Source organism: Ranitomeya variabilis, chromosome 4 (genome assembly GCF_051348905.1).
Source record: "Ranitomeya variabilis isolate aRanVar5 chromosome 4, aRanVar5.hap1, whole genome shotgun sequence".
NCBI classification, from domain to species: Eukaryota; Metazoa; Chordata; class Amphibia; order Anura; family Dendrobatidae; genus Ranitomeya; species Ranitomeya variabilis.
This window is the reverse complement of record NC_135235.1, coordinates 48,210,858-48,229,028: the sequence shown is the minus strand read 5'-3', so window position 1 is coordinate 48,229,028 and position 18,171 is coordinate 48,210,858. Positions and strand designations below refer to the sequence as shown.

The window sequence follows — 18,171 nt, the reverse complement described above, 5'->3', positions numbered from 1 at the left end:
ACCAGGAGCTTGGCACTCGATAAATGGCGGTACCGATTGTACACCAGCATTAATAAGTCTCCCTATCTATGCAATACAGGGGTCAGTCGTAGTGATGAGTGAACGTGCTCGGATAAGGTGTTACCCATGCATGCTCGAGTGCTAACCAAGTGTTTTCGGTGTGCTCGAAAAATATGTTCAAGTCCCCGCAGCTGCATGCAGAGCCGGCGTCAGCACCCAGCGCACCTGGGCAAGTGCCGGGGCCCTAGCGAGACGTGGGGCCCATTTTGACAAGTGTGACCAACTTTTTACTATTGATGCTGCCTATGCAGCATCAATAGTAAAAATATATAATGTTAAAAAAAAATTAAAAAAATTAAAAATCGTGCTATTCTCACCTTCCGGCGTCCCCCGCAGCCTTCCCGCCTTCCCGCTCCTCAAAATGCTCTCGGCAGCTCCCGTTCCCAGTAATGCCTTGCAAAATTACCCCAGATGACGTAGGATCACGCGAGACCCTATGTCATCACAGGTCATTGTCGCAAAGCATCACTGGGAACGGGAGCTACCGGGAGCATCGCTAACTCCTGGGCTGGATCCGGGGGCAGCCGGAAGGTGAGTATATATACAGTACAGACCGAAAGTTTGGACACACCTTCTCATTTAAAGATTTTTCTGTATTTTCATGACTATGAAAATTGTACATTCACACTGAAGGCATCAAAACTATGAATTAACACATGTGGAATTATACTGTATATTTAACAAAAAAGTGTGAAACAACTGAAATTATGCCTTATATTCTAGGTTCTACAAAGTAGCACACCAAAGACACTCTGTTAGAGGATGCCCCACTGCAAAGGTCAAAATTGGACCAACCGAGACTGGAAACACTCACCCCAAGGGCACTATAGTAGCGCCATGTCCGCCTCTTATCAGTATGTCCTTTATCGTCACTCTTTAATTTATCTTCCAAACACAGTCAAAACTTGAATGAGCGTTTTCCAAAGAAAGTATGTAAAATATTTAGTAAAGTAACATAAAATTGTTCCTGAAGCGAGAAATCAGTATTTGCTTATCATATCTGGCAACACTTCAGACTCTTTCACTTATGGCACGTAAGAACCTGAGCAATGCTGAAGGGTTTCCAGGTGTGGTATATGATGCATGAGCGTCAGAGGACACTAAAGTCCCCGTATGACTAGACGCTTTGTAAATATGATAGCCGTCTTCTCCAGCTGTAGACTGTGGCACGGGATACCACTACACTATTTATCTCACCACCAAAAATCGTTGGGCTATTGCTATCAATAGAAACGTAACAAGTAGCTCGAGTAGCAATTTTTAATTTTTGGGGTTTTGCAAAATTCTGTGTTTTCAGAGAGATGTTAAGGAAAAGCATCTACATTTTCCAAGCATGAAGTAGTAAAAAAATAAATTCCAAATATGCCGTAATGGTCAGGGTCACAGGGGGTTAGACAGTGACTGGGTCCAGAGGGTTAGTGTGCCCTATTGCATGGTGCATCATGATGAAGCTGGCAGCACAAGCAAATCAGCATATCAGCACTGTGCATGCAAGTGCCCATTTGTTAATTCCTCACTCCTCAGACTGCAGGGCACAGCGATAAGTAGAGGCAGCACTGGAGCAGAACAGGTGTCATCGCTTATTCCCTTCATTTGCATTAATAGGAAAGAGGAGTAAGGTTTGTGCAATGGGATCAATACGGAATTGCAACCCGGGTGTCACAATTCCACCTTTTAGTGTGTCTGGACGCAGTGAATTACTGTCTGCCGACCAATCTAGAGCAGCGGCATGCTGAGTTGTCAGAGTAGGGTGTTGCCTGAGCTTCATCCAGGTGTCTCCTGTTCGGATAATTACCTGGCTATTTAGCCAGCTCTCAAGTGCCAATTGTAGCTTCTTGCTCACTGGTGTATATTTGCCTTGTTTCACTGTGCTCTGTGTCCTGATCTACTGCTGCCTGTCCTAGGACCATGCTTTGACCATCCCTTTGCCTCAGCCCTTTGCTTGATCCGCTATCTTCCTGGTATTTTGACCCCTGTATCGTGAGCTGACTATTCTTTTACCTCACCCCTCTGTCTATGACATACCCTCCTAGGTTATGGCCCCTGGACCATGACTTGACTATTATTTTGTCTCACCCCTCTGTCTATGACTTACCCTCTTGGCTTTCGACCCCTGGACCGTGACCTGACTATTCTTTTGTATCACTCCTCTGTCTATGATATACCCTCTTGGCTTTTGACCCCTGGACCATGACCTGACTATTCTTTTGTATCACCCCTTTGTCTATGACGTACCCTCCTGGCTTTTGACCCCTGGACCATGACCTGACTATTCTTTTGTCTTGCCCCTTTGTCTATGACGTACCCTCTTGGCTTTCGACCCCTGGACTGTGACCTTACTATTCTTTTGTCTCACCCCTTTGTCTATAAGGTACCCTCCTGCTTCTGACAGTGGACCTTTTGATTACCCAGCCTCGCAGCTTGTCCATGAGTAGTGACTAGCATCACAGCAGAGAAGCACTCATCTCAGTGAGCAGCTTCTTCTCAACCTACATGCCTTATCTGTCCACAGGTGGAGGACCCATCATAGTAATTGGGTGATGGAAAAAGAAGTGGGATGACAAGGCAGCTAATGTCAGGAAGCTTAGAGGCCATCAGGTTCCCCAAATGTTTCCACTTTATGAGCATCATTAATCTGCATGAAAGTGAATTGTAAAAAATCCACATTTTTGCAAATGCAGATTTTTGCAAAATTTGAATAGAGCTCAATTCCACTCAAATATATTCACTCATCTCCTGATGATTCTCTGCTCCCCCTTCCCTTCTCCCAGCATTAGAAAAAACAGGAAAAAGATTGTTGTAGACAGATATGCATGGAGAGGAGACACTATCTTACGGAGCGCAGAGAAAACAGGCTGTAGACAAGGAAGATATCACATGGAGAGCAAATAGGTGCAGGATAGAAGCTGTGCTCATGCTTGAAAGCAAGGCACACACAGACTTAACACTCACATGCAGCCTATATTACTGGGAGAGATACTCCCACAAGAAAAATATCTGAAACTTAAATCAAGCTGAAAAACTGTATATCAGGGAAGGGGGGGTCTGAATAAAAGTGAAGGAATCAGGATTGCAGCCTTAAACTTCATGTAATTTTTTTAACTAAAAGCAATCGCTAACATGTAAAAATATTTTTTTCCATATCATAGATGTCGCTGTCGATGACAAGACATCACAGCACAGCATTGCAGTACCAGGAAAACTCTTTTATCATGAATATAGGAACTCGTATATTGATGATTTGCATCTCTAAAAATGTTTTGAAATCTTCTTAGAGCTAAATCCAAATTTAATCTAATTTCTAGCAGTCAATCTGCTCATTGCGTTAAATCTTAAGAGATATATAAAGTGTTATCTACCGAAAAAAATACACCGAGGTGTGAAAGGAATGACAAGGTGCAAAACTGAAAAAAAAACGGAGCGGCTCGGGGAACAGATGCATTCTGCTTTTAATCAGCAATGTATGCTAATCTCTGCTCATTTGTTTTCTTCATTCATGTTATGAGCGATATTGCACAATAGTATGCTGGATAAATAGAGCATAATAGGTATAAAGAATAACATCACACTCTTCTGACATATGCCCTATATCGGGGCTTATTATTCTAGGTCCTGCTTAGCTCTAGACTGCAGTATTCCAGGCTGGATTACAGTCATTAGACTCTGAATATAACTCCACTTCACACAGGTATATTGTGTAATACATAGGAACAAAGGTACTCTGCCTACCTGTGCATGTCTGCGCCTGGTCTCTGCCGTGACCCAACATCTATCTTTGACATCCTCACCCATGACCTTTTACGTCCAGCTCTGAGGACTGTGTGCTGTCTGAATATTAAGTCGGATTGGCATTCAGTTGCTACTTGTACTTTATGAGTTTGCCTCACCATCCACATTTCTAGGCTTGCTAATCTTCTCTTCAACAAAATCCTGCTTATTTATTAACTATTTGCATTCTTCTCCACTGTTAGTAGGTGCTCTTCATGCTGCTACTCTGCTTAAATGGAGTGTTTTCATCTTTGCAATCAAGTATCTAGTTTGCCTATTTATTATTGCTGCAGTTAGCCGTTTGTCTGCTGTAAGCCTAACTAATTCTTCTCTGCTACTTTTGGTGCTTTTCACACTAGAACTCTGCTGCAGCAATGTGTTATCATCTCTGCAATCAATTATCTAGTTTGGCTTTTTAACATTGCTGCAGTTAACCATTTCTCTGCTGTAAGCATAATGAATTATTGTCACTTCTACTTCTGTTGCTTTTCACACTAGAAGCCTGCTGCAACTGTGTCTTATTGCCTCCATAAACAAGTATCTTGCTTGCATGTTCAGTGCTGCTGTCTGTGGTTAACCAATTGCATAGGTCTCAGTCACTGACTATCTGTCTTATACTACATATAGTTCTGCCATTAACCATTTGTCTGCTTCAAGGCTTCAAGTCCTGGATCGATCAAAAATATACAATTCTTGTCTATATCCACACTTTCGGAACTTTATCTGTCGCTACTATACTTGTCTGCCTCCCATTCTGCATATGCCGATGCCCTGATACTCACTGATCCACATCCTGTCTTGCCCTGCTGCTGAATCGCCTTCTGTCCATAATGCTGTAACGAGGTGGCGGATATCCTCGGTATTCCCTTTCTCCTTCATGCTGGTCCTGTGCACTTTATGCGGTACCCGGATGGTGTACCTGGATGTTAACATGTTAAAGTTTCGCTGTTGTTCAATAATGCTATGTACCACTTATGCCTTATGTTGTTATAAGGCTTGTTATACACTGTCAAAGGTGGTGTGTCTGCCACGTATGATTGTTGTGCTGTGCTTGTTATGCACATGCCAGAGGCAGGGACAGAAGGGATTAATTTAAGGGGCTGGAGTTGCAGCCTCAAGGGAGCAGGAAGCTCATGCTTCCTGGTCAGAGCCCAAGCAGGGTGTCTGGAGCACAGGTGTGTCCCCGCTTAAGAGAGAAGGAGCCCCCGTCTGGGACATATGTGTGTCCCCGTCTGGGGCATGTGTGTTTCCGTTTGGAACAGTGAGAACCCCTGTTTGGGGTATATGTGGATCCCCATCTGGGACAGAAGTAATCCCCGGCTGTGGACTTCAAACTGCCAAGGACTGCCAGGCAGTGGAACAGGGCACAAGGTCTGTGTTGGTGCCCCACCAGAGACCTTGGCTCCAGAGAGCTTGCTGAGAGTCATGGACTTAGCTGCAGCCGTTGCTGTGTATAGGGACAGAATAGGAATCATTCATCTCTTGTTCATTTCTACACCTTTATTATTAAAATACAAGTTGCCCCTGTTGGGCCCTATACAGTGTGAAGCGTGGTTCATCCGGAGGATGTCGTCCCATTGTGGAAAACAGCTGAAGTCTGAGGTAACCCACTGTGACCCAGGGCTGGGATTAGAACTGACATTTTCTGTGCAAGGGGCCAGAGTGCTTCTGGACTGTTGCTTTGAGAGACTCGGTCATGGCTACCACCCCGTGCCACCTTGTTACAATGTTCACTTTGACAAATGGATTAGAGAATACACTTCATCAGTTGAATCAATAGCAGCTAAATTGTTTTGTGCCTTAACAGATGCTCGTAGCAGCTACGCCTCTATCTTTTGAAGATCCCAGCTACTTTTGGCTGCAAGCGTGCCACGTGTATATCACATAATAGTTTTTGTAATACAGGAGTAAGGACCTCGAGCACTAAGGGATCATGAGTAATAAAGTATCAGACACAATCTGCCTGGGTCTTCCATAGCAATATTTCTGAAGTGCACTGGGTTACAACCTTAGCCCTGTTTTATTCTGCTTTAGACACTGAATTGCTTACAGGTTGCTTCCCCTTATTTGTAGACTATGTAATGCTGTTGCTCATGGATCCCCTATGCTCTTCTATGCAGTGGTGAGAGTCTGCCCCCGAGATGCTAATGCTGCGCAGTGTGCAGCCTGTTACATTTCTTGTGCCTCACTGTGCTTCACACATGGATCTGCTGTGTTGCTCCAGCGATAGGAACAAAGTTTGAAATAAGATACACAACTAAAGTCTCTGCAAAGTGAAATCTAGCCCAAAATTGTTATGTAACGCCTAGACAAGCAGCTTTCCTTCACCAGTACTCCCAACTTATTGACATGACTACGGTAATTCAAAATGACACATCTTCAGTGCTTCATTTCAAAATATCAATTATTAGCCACCCTGTTGGCCAGATTCTTTATCACATGCAACAAAGGTGGCTAAGAGATACGAACAATCCAAAAGGAATATTTTAAATTATGTTCCAATAGATAAGAACAATCAATTCATAATGCCGCCTACAGCAGATGATTGACTGTAGTAATCTGCTACATCGAAGGCCCATAACACAAAGGTCATCATGACCTGTCCTATGCCTAAGATTTTTAGAACTTCTTCATAATTCAGCACTGACTTGTTTTTCGATGTATTTCGATTAGATCAAGTAACTTCTAATATTTCACAGTTTAGCAGCATCAGTTTAATACCTCCAGATACAGAAGCTAAGTGACATACCCGGCAGTATACAGTATATCTAGGGGCAAATTGCAGCCATAGATTGTTACATGAACGGTCTGACATTCTAGAACAACTTCTAGAATCATCTTACTGCAGATCATTGTAGATTTTGCAACGCGCCACGTGGCAAAATATATTTGCAAAATAGTAAATGTATCCGTCAGGGTCAGTTACATGGCCCCCCAAACAGATGATATCTGATTTGCAATTGTAATCACAACTGCCTCTTTTCATGGTAAAGTGGCACATCGGGATCTCTACTGATTGGCAGAACCAAGACACCATGGTACAGTAGGACACAAAGGCTCCTTCAATGCTGACCCAGGCATAATGGATCGTCTGTGAATGATGCTTCCTTTAATGGGAGCCTGATATCACCAGAAATGCTATTTATCTGCAGATACACCTTTAATTTGCAGATAAATAGTGTTAAAACCTTGTGCAGCCGGTTGACTTGAAGATCTGTTAGACGGAAAATGAAGTTTTAATCATGGTGTTATCACCATGTAACGACTCTCTCCGAGTCAAGCTACTTTCACACATTCGGTTTTCGCCGTTAGGCTGAATCCGGCGGTGTGATGGATCGCTGGATCCATTGAAAATAGTGAAAAACCTGATGCGACGGATCTGGTTTTATGCCGGATCCGACTAGCTGTTCTGGCCAATTGGATCAGGTATGTTGAGAGAGAGAGAGAGAGACCAGAAAGACTAGAATGGAAAATTCAAAAAATTGGGCATGCTCAGTTTGAAAACCGGAATCCGTAGCCGGATTCCTGCATTTGACGGATCCGGCACCATAGGCTTCCTCTGTCCATTTTGTCCGGCCACCAAACCGTCAATTTTTTGCCGGATCCGGTAAAAAATGGATGAAACGTAAGGCCATCCGGCGCAATCTGGCGCTAATAAAATAAATAAAATAAAAGTCTATGGGAAAAAAATAAAAAGCACCTAGAACACATACCGACATGTGGATGTTCAGTACGTAGCCATACAACCAGTCTGAGGACTGCTGTATGAACTCTCTCTGCAGATAATGGAGATGTTTTGGGCCACCACAAAAGAAAACAATGCCCTGTCTATAAAATAATAACCACAGTGCCGCCATAAAACGGGTACAAGAGAAGATGCTGAAGCTTTAACTTGTCCACCAAGAAATCTCAATATGTGTTTCCAGTTATCCAATTTCTTCGAAGACATTTACGATTCTCAGCTGAACTTCTATAAATCTTTAGGAAGTTTTATTGTACCCAATGCATGGGATGTGGAGACAGTCTATAAATCACGGCACTGAAGATCTAATGAGCAAAAGCTCAAAAACATGTGCAATGACATTCACACACCAAGTGGAAACAGTCGAGACAGTCAAACAGTAAAGCAATGTTGGAAAATTTTCTATAAAATATTAATAGAGTCATAAGTTCCGAGTATGAAAAGGCGCCACTGTGAGCCAAGCCCTAACCTCAACCTTCTGTTAAGCATCTTTATTAATCCACTGGCAAATTACTATTTTTTTATATTAGTTCGTTATATCGTTTTATTGATAAACTTTAGATTGATTATTGGATTGTTGATTAAAGGGGTTGTCTCATATATGCAAATCACTCACTTGTCCAGCTCATGGAAATATTGAATGGAGGACATGAAAATAGAATAAAAATCTTGTCCTTTATTAGTGCATCATAAAAACAAGCTGACGCGTTTCAGGCAGTACTGCCCTTAGTCATAGTCATGAGATGTGTATACAATCCCCTCCCTTAACCTGCTGCTATCTCTAACGTTTGTAATTTTTTTGTAAAGACAGATAAAAGCCTTACAGATACTGTGCAGCAACGTTTAGACAATTGCTAATCTTTTCATTTAGGAAGCAACTGAACAATAAAAAAAATCCTGTACATAGACTTTAATACACTTTTAAGTCCATTAACTCTTCTAAGCAGCTGATTCAGCAACAGCAAATAAAGCGTATTGAGATTACAGTCCTCCACACTTTCTCCTTGCAATTTCTACTAGACAAAAATAAATTAACAGGTTATTTATTTTGGACAACTTTTTATGAGAATGGTTCCCTAATGCTATTCACAGGGTGTCTCTCTTCTTGGACCTCAGTCAGCTTTAAGCACTTGTGACACCGAACAGTCTGGGTCACATATGCTCTCGTTACATAGAACTGACTCTCTAGGAAACGAGGTAACAACTTAAAAATGAATTTTAAAGGTGTATGAAAAATAATGTTAAAAATGTAAAAACAAACTTATTTTCTTTTTTTTTTTACGCTTCCTCCTGATTTTACAAAAACAAGATAAAAAATAGTAGTATAAAAATTGCATAAATAAAAAGCCAAATAAATTATAAAAAAAGGCGCAATCGTGATTTAAATACCTGATTGAGAAAAAAACTGTTATAGCAATGAAACCCTCATGGACTGAAAAAGAAAGGTGACAAGTGTATAATTCTCTGCAGTGTCACCACATGTGAAAATAGATATTACATGGTACCCATTGAAATCAATAATGCATTATTAGTAGTGCTCTGTCACTTCCATAATATGTATTTTTTTCTACCTTGCGTAAATCCCACTGAATCAAACATTATCTTTTTTTTTAGCACATCTCTGGTCTTGAGATATGGCCCTTTTTCCCTGTATAGCCAAATGGGTGTGGTCCTTAAGAAGACGCCCACTTGGCTAAAACAGCACGAGATTTACATGCAGGGATGAGAGGGCACTATCTCTGGAACTGAAAGGTGCTGGAACACAAAAAAAACAATGCCAAATTCAGAAGAAGAGCAGCATTTACTTTTTAAAAATCTATATTTATGACAAGTAACAGGTTTTCTTTATGGGGACTTATACTTCAAGTTTTATACTACAACTTTTCAAATTTCCTCTTTGAAGAGGAAGAAGACTTGAGCTACTATGTCACCTACTGAATATAGTAATCCTAAAAGTCAATATCGACCCTTTAATGAGCCTTATCACAGCCAAACAGGATACTCTTTTTGCAGACACGTGTTTCGGGGTGTTACCGCTCCTAAGCGCAAAGCAAAAGATTTGATTTGGCTGTATGACGGACCTCTGTTGTTTAAGGAGCAACATCAAGAGGCAATTAGCATATTTAAATTCCAAGATGAGCATTGCATGGCCTCTAAGTCTCCTTACACTGGCATGTCTCTCTCTACAAGGAGAGACGTTACAACACTAATGCCCGATACTCATTATCTATACAAACTCAGGCATGCACTAGATAATATCTCAAGACCATATTATACCACAAGGTAGCAGAGTATATTTTTAGGAGATTGCAAAAGGGATAAAAATGGTTTGCACTTAAACTTGCAAACTGAATAATTACAGACAAATAATAATTAGCACTGTCTCTATGGAAACTGGTATGGGATGTAGGAGGATTTGATGTGCGGTGGATCTATCCGCAGCACAAGAGGTTGTCATCTAAAAGTGATCTTATACTTACAGCCAGAGTGAGTTTCTGCCTTGTGTGATGACCCCCGTGAACTTGGTGAGTCTTCGAGCGTCTACTTCCAGCCACTGGTGCAGGTCGCTCCTTCCTGCGCACCAAGCCCCATCAAACAGGTCGTTTTCGTTGACCCCTGCCTGTCATATAACAAGCACAGATCAAGGTAAAGTCTAAAACTTGTTCAAAGAATATAACTGTTCATATATAGGAAAAATATAAGCTTAGACCATATGGGAAAACTAGGCCTAAATCATCTCCTTCAGTGATAAAATGCAACAATTTGCCTTGGTCTGTTATAATGTCTTATGGAAACTTCTACGAAAAACCTAAACTAGGAATAAACAATAAACTAAGATATTGCAAGAGTGAAGCAAAAGCTATAATCAATATCAACTGGTCCTAAACCATTGATATCAATCTATGTTGTAAAAAATACAGGATCCCATAACAAGGCTGAAATTAGACCCCATTATGGAGCGAAGTTTAACCACCCAGAAAGAAGAGCCGGGTGTGTATTTCCACCTTTATATTCTTGCCCCCCAATGGATGCAATTCCTCATCCGATAATTGAGGGGTCTCCCAGTGATGCCTCTTAATTCTGCATCAGATGTTCTACTGTTAATGGGATCAATTGGCTATCTGCCATCCCGTGAGCACCGCCGGCAGGTATTGTGCCCCTGTGTGATCAGGATGCATGTACTGTATACCTGCCATATCTGCTAATACATGGCAAACAGCCAAGTGCCTCTCACCTCCTGACATCGACGTCACAGACAATGAATAAAATCTTTAACAACAATGCAGCTTGTCTCGAGACAAACCACCCAGAAAAAAGCAGTCATAAGTCCCATTATATGAAAAACTATACAATAATACCTACCAATGGCAGTATTGTCAGATAACAGCCTTAAGTATACATAGGTAATCCAACAGAATAGTTACATACAGTACTGACATATAATGTCAACTATATATACATATATATATGTGGTATACATACCGGTAGGCCAAATAATATAAGTGTATATGCTCCCAGCTCCCGTCCACCCCGACGCGCGTTTCGGCAAATGCCTTCCTCAAGGGTTGAACTATATATAGTTGACATTATATGTCAGTACTGTATGTGACTATTCTGTTGGATTACCTATGTATACTTAAGACTGTTATCTGACAATACTGCCATTGGTAGATATTATTGTATGCACCCATTCTTGTCCTATTGCACGTGCTGAGGGTGATGTGGGGGATCTTCTCTCTGCTGTTTTATGCCTGTTGTTACCAATAAAGTTTTTGTAATTTTCATATAATGGGACTTATGACTGCTTTTTTCTGGGTGGTATGTTCATAGTGAATATGCAGTTTGTCCGATACGGTCCTATCCTATTATTTCCTGATAAATTAACCCATTATTGGGATTTTTACCATATTATTGACTGGTATGTTCTCCATTAAGTACGGTATCTATGGTTACTCGAGACAAATAAATCCTGGTTATCATGATTCAGCAGGAAAGACCATGAGAATAGCGAATGGTAAATAAGGCGAATCAGTCACCAGATTTCACAATACAAACTACACGTAATGATATAATTTATATTAGACCTGATGAGGCGGGTGTACTTACTTTGATAATCTAACTTGAAAGTTTATTCTAAACCGCTTAATGTGATTGACCGGTCCTCAGTGTCCCTCCTCACCTCTGCTGCTGCTGCTGCTGAATCTCGACCCAACTAGCCTGATGGACAGATCCTCAAGGTCCCTCTTCCCTGCTGCTGATGCTGAAAAGTTTCCCTAAGACCCCTTTTCCCTAGGTGTTCCCTCTAAACTGTACAGATTCCAAACGTAACTCCCCCTCCCCGCACTGGTTATATCATGCACCATTAAGTCTATGTAGCACGGCACACCGCTTTAGCGTATTAATCAGGACAAAGTACGCAGTTTGGAAGGACAGCACATTTTGATTTCCTCCTGCAGTCAGGCAGGGCCGCATTTGTAATACAGACCCTCTAGCTTTGGAAGCGGGTGAGTTCATACCCAGTCCGGCCCTAGGTGACAGATACGCTTTAACTACTGAAAAGTTTAGAAAGATGCACTTTGTCCATGCGCTCCTAAATCACAGAGACAGCACTGCAGTGGATATCTGTCAATGTACCAGTAGGTAAAAATAATATATATATATATATATATATATATATATATATATATATATATATCATAGCTACAACGAATGCACTTTATGCACATATATAAAAGATAAGAGCAAAATTTGCAAATCACCTGGATATTGAGGCGGCCCCTGTGGGCTCCCAGCCCGTAACGTTTCACTGTTGAAGCATGAAGCTGGAAGTCTGTTACTTTCAGGGTCTCCAGGCCCAGTGGGGGGCAACCTACAGGATAAACCAGAAAACTAGTGATATGCAATCATGGACATGTACAACGAGTGGATAACCAGAGCTCTTAGCAGGCACTCAGACAGCACCTGAGTATCTAATGAAATATGACAAAATTCATTACTGTAGAGAGGAAAATTACTATTCGTCACGTGTCTGGATGACCCTTATTACATCAAAACCAAGACAACTCTGAAAACCTGTGATTTAGTAGTAATTAGTAAAATTATCTGTGATTAGAAAAAATGAAAGCAGGGAAATAAACACTTGTGTTCTAAATAGTATTCCCAAGGTATCCGGGCTTCGCTCCCTTCCCCTGGGACTGCTGCCCTCTGTTGTGCTCCACGCCAGATTTTACAGAATACCCGGTGTGGATCAGTGACATCATCTCCCCAGACCTATTTAAGGTCCATTGACATTCACCCCTGAGTCTTGGGATTGAGTTTTTAGACAGCTGTGTTTGGGGTCCTCCACCTTCTGTGCGTACTGTGTTTACTTGCTTCCATCCCTGCTGGGTTATACTTCATCCACCCTGCGTCTCCAGAGATTCCAGAGTGTTCCAAGTCCGCTCTGCCCATGTGCCTTTCAGCTTGCTGCATCAAGGCCCGGGGTCTATGTGCCCACCCAGACCTGGTGCTTAGAGGGTCCTCCTCACATGGTGAGACTTGACAAATACTTTTGAACTTTTAAAACTTCAGCTCTCAGCCTTGGTCCTTTCTTTACTTCTGGTCAACAAATAAAAGCATATCCTGTGTTGGCATGTCATCAAGGCTTATGAGTAGGGTGCTTGCTGACTTTTCTGACTTTTCAATTTAATATCCAAGCCAGCCCCATTTTCTTTCTTGATGTATAGATACAGAATGAGGCTTCATTATTTAAATGAGCAGTCAATCAGCCCCTTAAAGATAATCTGTTAGCAGGTATTTGCTGTGTAATCTGAGGACAGCATGATATAGGGGCTAAACACTGAATTAAGTGATGTGTCACTTATTAGGCTGTTGTGTGCAGTTGTTTCCATACAATCAAGGTTTTATCAGCTGGATATTATCACTGCCTGCACTGCTGCTTACATAACTGCTAGTCCGAGCACGCCCATCCTCTGATAAGCAGCTTACTTTGAATAGACAATGTGCATAGAAAGCGGTGACTCCATAGTGTGGGCAGGGGGCAGCTTTCTGAGCCTTCCTTCATCCTACATCTGAGAACTTTGTGTCACAACTGCTGCAGCCTTTAAACTTATATATCACTGGAATTAGGGTCTCTATTTCCTACACTATGCTGCTTTGAGATGAGGTAGCATAAACCTGCTGACAGATTGCCTTTAGCGTGCCAACACAGGAAACTCTAGTTAGAAGTGTAGCTGCCCAACCCAGGACCAAAGCTGAAAGCTGAAGATCAGTGTGTATATTATGGGTGTCACACAGTCATGGCTGAAAGTGTTGGCACCCTTGAAATTGTTTCAGAAAATGAAGTATTTCTCAAAGAAAATTATTGCAATTACACACAAAGCCTCCAAAAATTAGCCAGACAAAATGATTGCCACCCTCAGCTTAATATTTGGTTGCACACCCTTTGGAATACATAACTGCAATCAATCGCTTCCTATAACCATCAACAAGCTCCTTACACCACTTAACTGGAATTTTGGACCATTCTTCCTTTGCAAACTGCTCCAGGTCTCTCATATGTGAAGGCGCCTTCTCCCAACAGCAATTTTAAGATCTCTCCACAGGTGTTCATTGGGATTTAGATCCGGACTCATTGCTGGACACTTCAGAACTCTCCAGCACTTTGTTTTCACCCATTTCTGGGTGCTTCTTGAAGTATGTTTGGGGTTGTTGTCGTGTAGGAAGACCCATGACCTAAGACGCAAACCCACCTTTCTGACACAGGGCACTACATTGCGACCCAAAATCCATTGGTAACCTTCAGATTTCATGATGCCTTGCACAGAGTCATGGCACCAAGTGGCAGAGGCAGCAATACAACCCCAAAACAAATTTGAAACTCCACCATATTTGACTGTAGGTACTGTCTTCTATTCTTTGTAGGCCTCATTCCATTTTTGGTAAATAGAAGAATGATGTGCTTTACCAAAAAGCTTTCTCTTGGTCTCATCTGTCCACCAGACGTTTTTTCCAGAAGGCTTTTGGCTTACTCACATACATTTTGGCAAACCGCAGTCTAGCTTTTTTATATCCTTGTGTCAGTAGTGAGGTCCTCCCGGGTCTCCTGCCATAGTGTTTCATTTCATTCAAATGTCAAGGGATAGTTCGTGCTGACACTGATGCACCCTGAGCCTGAAGGACAGCTTGAATTTCTTTGGTACTTGTTTGGGGCTGCTTATTCATCAACCAGACTGTCCTGCAACCTTTTATCAATGTTTCTCTGCTGTCCACGTCCAGGGAGATTAGCTACAGTGCCATGTGTTGTAAACTTCTTGTAAATTTCAGAAAAAGGAACATCAAGATCTCCGATGATGGACTTGTAGCCTTGGCATTGTTAATATTTTTCAACAATTTTGGTTCTCAAGTCGTCAGACAGTTCTTTTCTCCTCTTTCTGTTCACCACTCTTAGTGTGGCAAAATTAGACACACAATGCAAGGATTGAGTCAACTTCTTCTCCCCTTTTTATCTGGTTTCTGGTGTGATTTTCATATTGCCCACACCTGTTACTTGCCATAAGTGAGTTTGAACGACAATCACGTGCTTGAAACAAAGTTTTGGAAACACAATTTTACAAAGGTGCCCACAATTTTGTCCTGCCCATTGTTGGGGTTTTGTATGAAATTATATCCACCTTGCCTTTTTTCTCTCCGTTACTTTTGTGTTGTCTCAAAACACACAAACGAAATAAACCTGTGCATAGCAAAACATGTGTAATTGCAATAATTTTCTTGGAGAAATACTTCATTTTCTGGAACAATTTAAAGGGGGCCAGCACTTTCGGCCATGACTGTATCTTTCATGACTGTAATATTCACCTCTGATCTCTAATACAGTTCCCTAATGAGGAATTCTGTGCTTGTTATGTAAGAGCTATGATTGAATCTTCCTATCTTAATAGTCAGGGTGACCAGACGTGCACTTTCTGTTAGATCAGCTGTTCAGTGAGCTGAGACTGGTATAAAAAATCTAAAATCTAAAATAATTGATACTCACCCTCATTGATCTCATTCCCATTACTATGTTTGCCCTGGCCTTACTGGTCTCTACTACCTGGTCATGTCTTGACACATTGAAAATAACCGTAAATACCTGCTTAGCCAATCAATGGCCACATGGATGACACGCCTCTGCCAGTGATTGGCTGAGTGAGCATTTCCTGACCAGGACCAGGAAGTTGAGACCAGTAGGGACCAGGTCAGCAACGCAAAGGGAACAGCAGGGGAGCGGTAAAGGAAGTGTCACTTCATTTAATTATTTTATCAGTCTGAGCAATCTGAAAAAATATTATCCACTAACCAACCCCTTTAAATTCTTGTCACTATATTTCTCTGCGATCTTCAGTGACAACCCGTGATAGGTGTATCTTTAAGGAATCCTTTAAAGCAATGGGATCATAAAATTCAGACAAACATTTATTTACACTATAAATGTGCATCGTGTATGGGAAAATGAATGTTGTGTAAAGTTTTCAGCTATCACAAGGAGAGTTCTGTATGACATCTGTCGCTCACTCTGGTGTATCCCTGCTATTCTCAGTGGTGTGAAAGCTGACACATATGTCTAAGGTAGGCTAGTCCTGGAGGCAGATATTTCATCTTGCCTCAAATCAGTACATATTGAAAGATTAGTCTTTTCCATCAAGTGAAATAATGAACATGTAAGCACCTGTTGCTGCAGGCTTCAGTGTTATGAATTCTAGTATCAATTTCTTCCCTTGTTTTTATTCAATGGTCCCTGTGTTTTCTGTCAAATTGATCTAGTTTCATAGATAATGCAATAAAGAGACAATCTGAAAATCACTTTATATTGTCTGCAGATCCCTTCTCCCTTCTGTTTAACTTTCTGTTCACTTTCTGCCATCAGCAGTGATATAAAGATGGATTACAGGAAGTCTGGGCAGGGCTTTATCATTCTACAGGAAGTCTGGGTGGGGCTTTATCATTCTACAGGAAGTCTGGGCAGGGCTTTATCATTCTACAGGAAGTCTGGGTGGGGCTTTATCATTCTACAGGAAGTCTGGGCAGGGCTTTATCAATCTACAGGAAGTCTGGGTGGGGCTTTATCATTCTACAGGAAGTCTGGGCAGGGCTTTATCATTCTGCAGGAAGTCTGGGCAGGGCTTTAGCAATCTACAGGAAGTCTGGGCAGGGCTTTAGCAATCTACAGGAAGTCTGGGTGGGGCTTTATCATTTTACAGGAAGTCTGGGCGGGGCTTTATCATTCTACAGGAAGTCTGGGTGGGGCTTTATCATTCTAAAGGAAATCTGGGTGGGGCTTTATCATTCTACAGGAAGTCTGGGTGGGGCTTTATCATTCTACAGGAAGTCCGGGTGGAGCTTTATCATTCTACAAGAAGTCTGGGTGGAGCTTTATCATTCTACAGGAAGTCTGGTTGGGGCTTTATCATTCTACAGGAAGTCTGGTTGGGGCTTTATATATATACACACTTCTTGTATATATATATATATATATATATATGCATACAAGAAGTGTGGGCGGGGCTCTATCAACCTTCAGCAAGTCTTTGCAGGGCTTTAAATATATATATATATATATATATATATATACTGCTCAAAAAAATAAAGGGAACGCTAAAATGCCACATCCTAGATATCTCTGAATGAAATATTCCGGTTGCAAATTTTTATTCATTGCACAGTGAAATGTGTTCATAACAGTAAAACATAACAATTATCAATGTAAATCAAAATGAATATCCCATGGAGGTCTGGATTTGGAATGATGCTCAAAATCAAAGTGGAAAATCAAATTACAGGCTGATCCAACTTCAGTGGAAATGCCTCATGACAAGGAAAAGATGCTCAGTAGTGTGTGTGGCTTCCACGTGCCTGTATGACCTCCCTACAAAGCCTGGGCATGCTCCTGATGAGGTGCTGGATGGTCTCCTGAGGGATCTCCTCCCAGACCTGGACTAAAGCATCCGCCAACTCCTGGACAGTCTGTGGTGCAACGTGACGTTGGTGGATGGAGTGAGACATGATGTCTCAGATGTGCTCAATCGGATTCAGGTCTGGGGAACTGGCGGGCCAGTCCATAGCTTCAATGCCTTCATCTTGCAGGTACTCCAGCTACATGAGGTCTGGCATTGTCCTGCATTAGAAGGAACCCACGGCCAACCGCACCAGCATATGGTCTCACAAGGTGTCTGAGGATCTCATCTCGGTACCTAATGGCAGTCAGGCTACCTCTGGCGAGCACATGGAGGGCTGTGCGGCCCTCCAAAGAAATGCCACCCCACACCATTACTGACCCATTGCCACACTGGTCATGCTGAAGGATGTTGCAGGCAGCAGATCCTCTCCACAACATCGCCAGACTCTCTCACATCTGTCACATGTGCTCAGTGTGAACCTGCTTTCATCTGTGAAGAGCACAGGGCACCAGTGGTGAATTTGCCAATCCTGGTGTTCTGTGGCAAATGCCAAGCATCCTGCACGGTGTTGGACTGTGAGCACAACCCCCATCTGTGGACGTCGGGCCATCAGACCATCCTCATGGAGTCAATTTCTAACTGTTTGTGCAGACACAAGACACATGC

At 42.0% G+C, this 18,171-nt stretch overlaps 1 protein-coding gene across 1 annotated transcript in view; it reads right to left on the bottom strand.

Annotated features, from left to right (window-relative positions):
• Nucleotides 1–18,171, bottom strand: part of CPXM2 (carboxypeptidase X, M14 family member 2) — an 85,141-nt gene that overhangs the window by 35,428 nt on the left and 31,542 nt on the right. The window contains exons 4-5 of the mRNA XM_077258469.1: nucleotides 12,331–12,440; nucleotides 10,051–10,190 (exon numbers count right to left, since the gene is read on the bottom strand). Of these exons, the coding sequence (XP_077114584.1) occupies nucleotides 10,051–10,190; nucleotides 12,331–12,440 (250 nt within the window). The remainder of the gene's footprint in view (nucleotides 1–10,050; nucleotides 10,191–12,330; nucleotides 12,441–18,171) is intronic.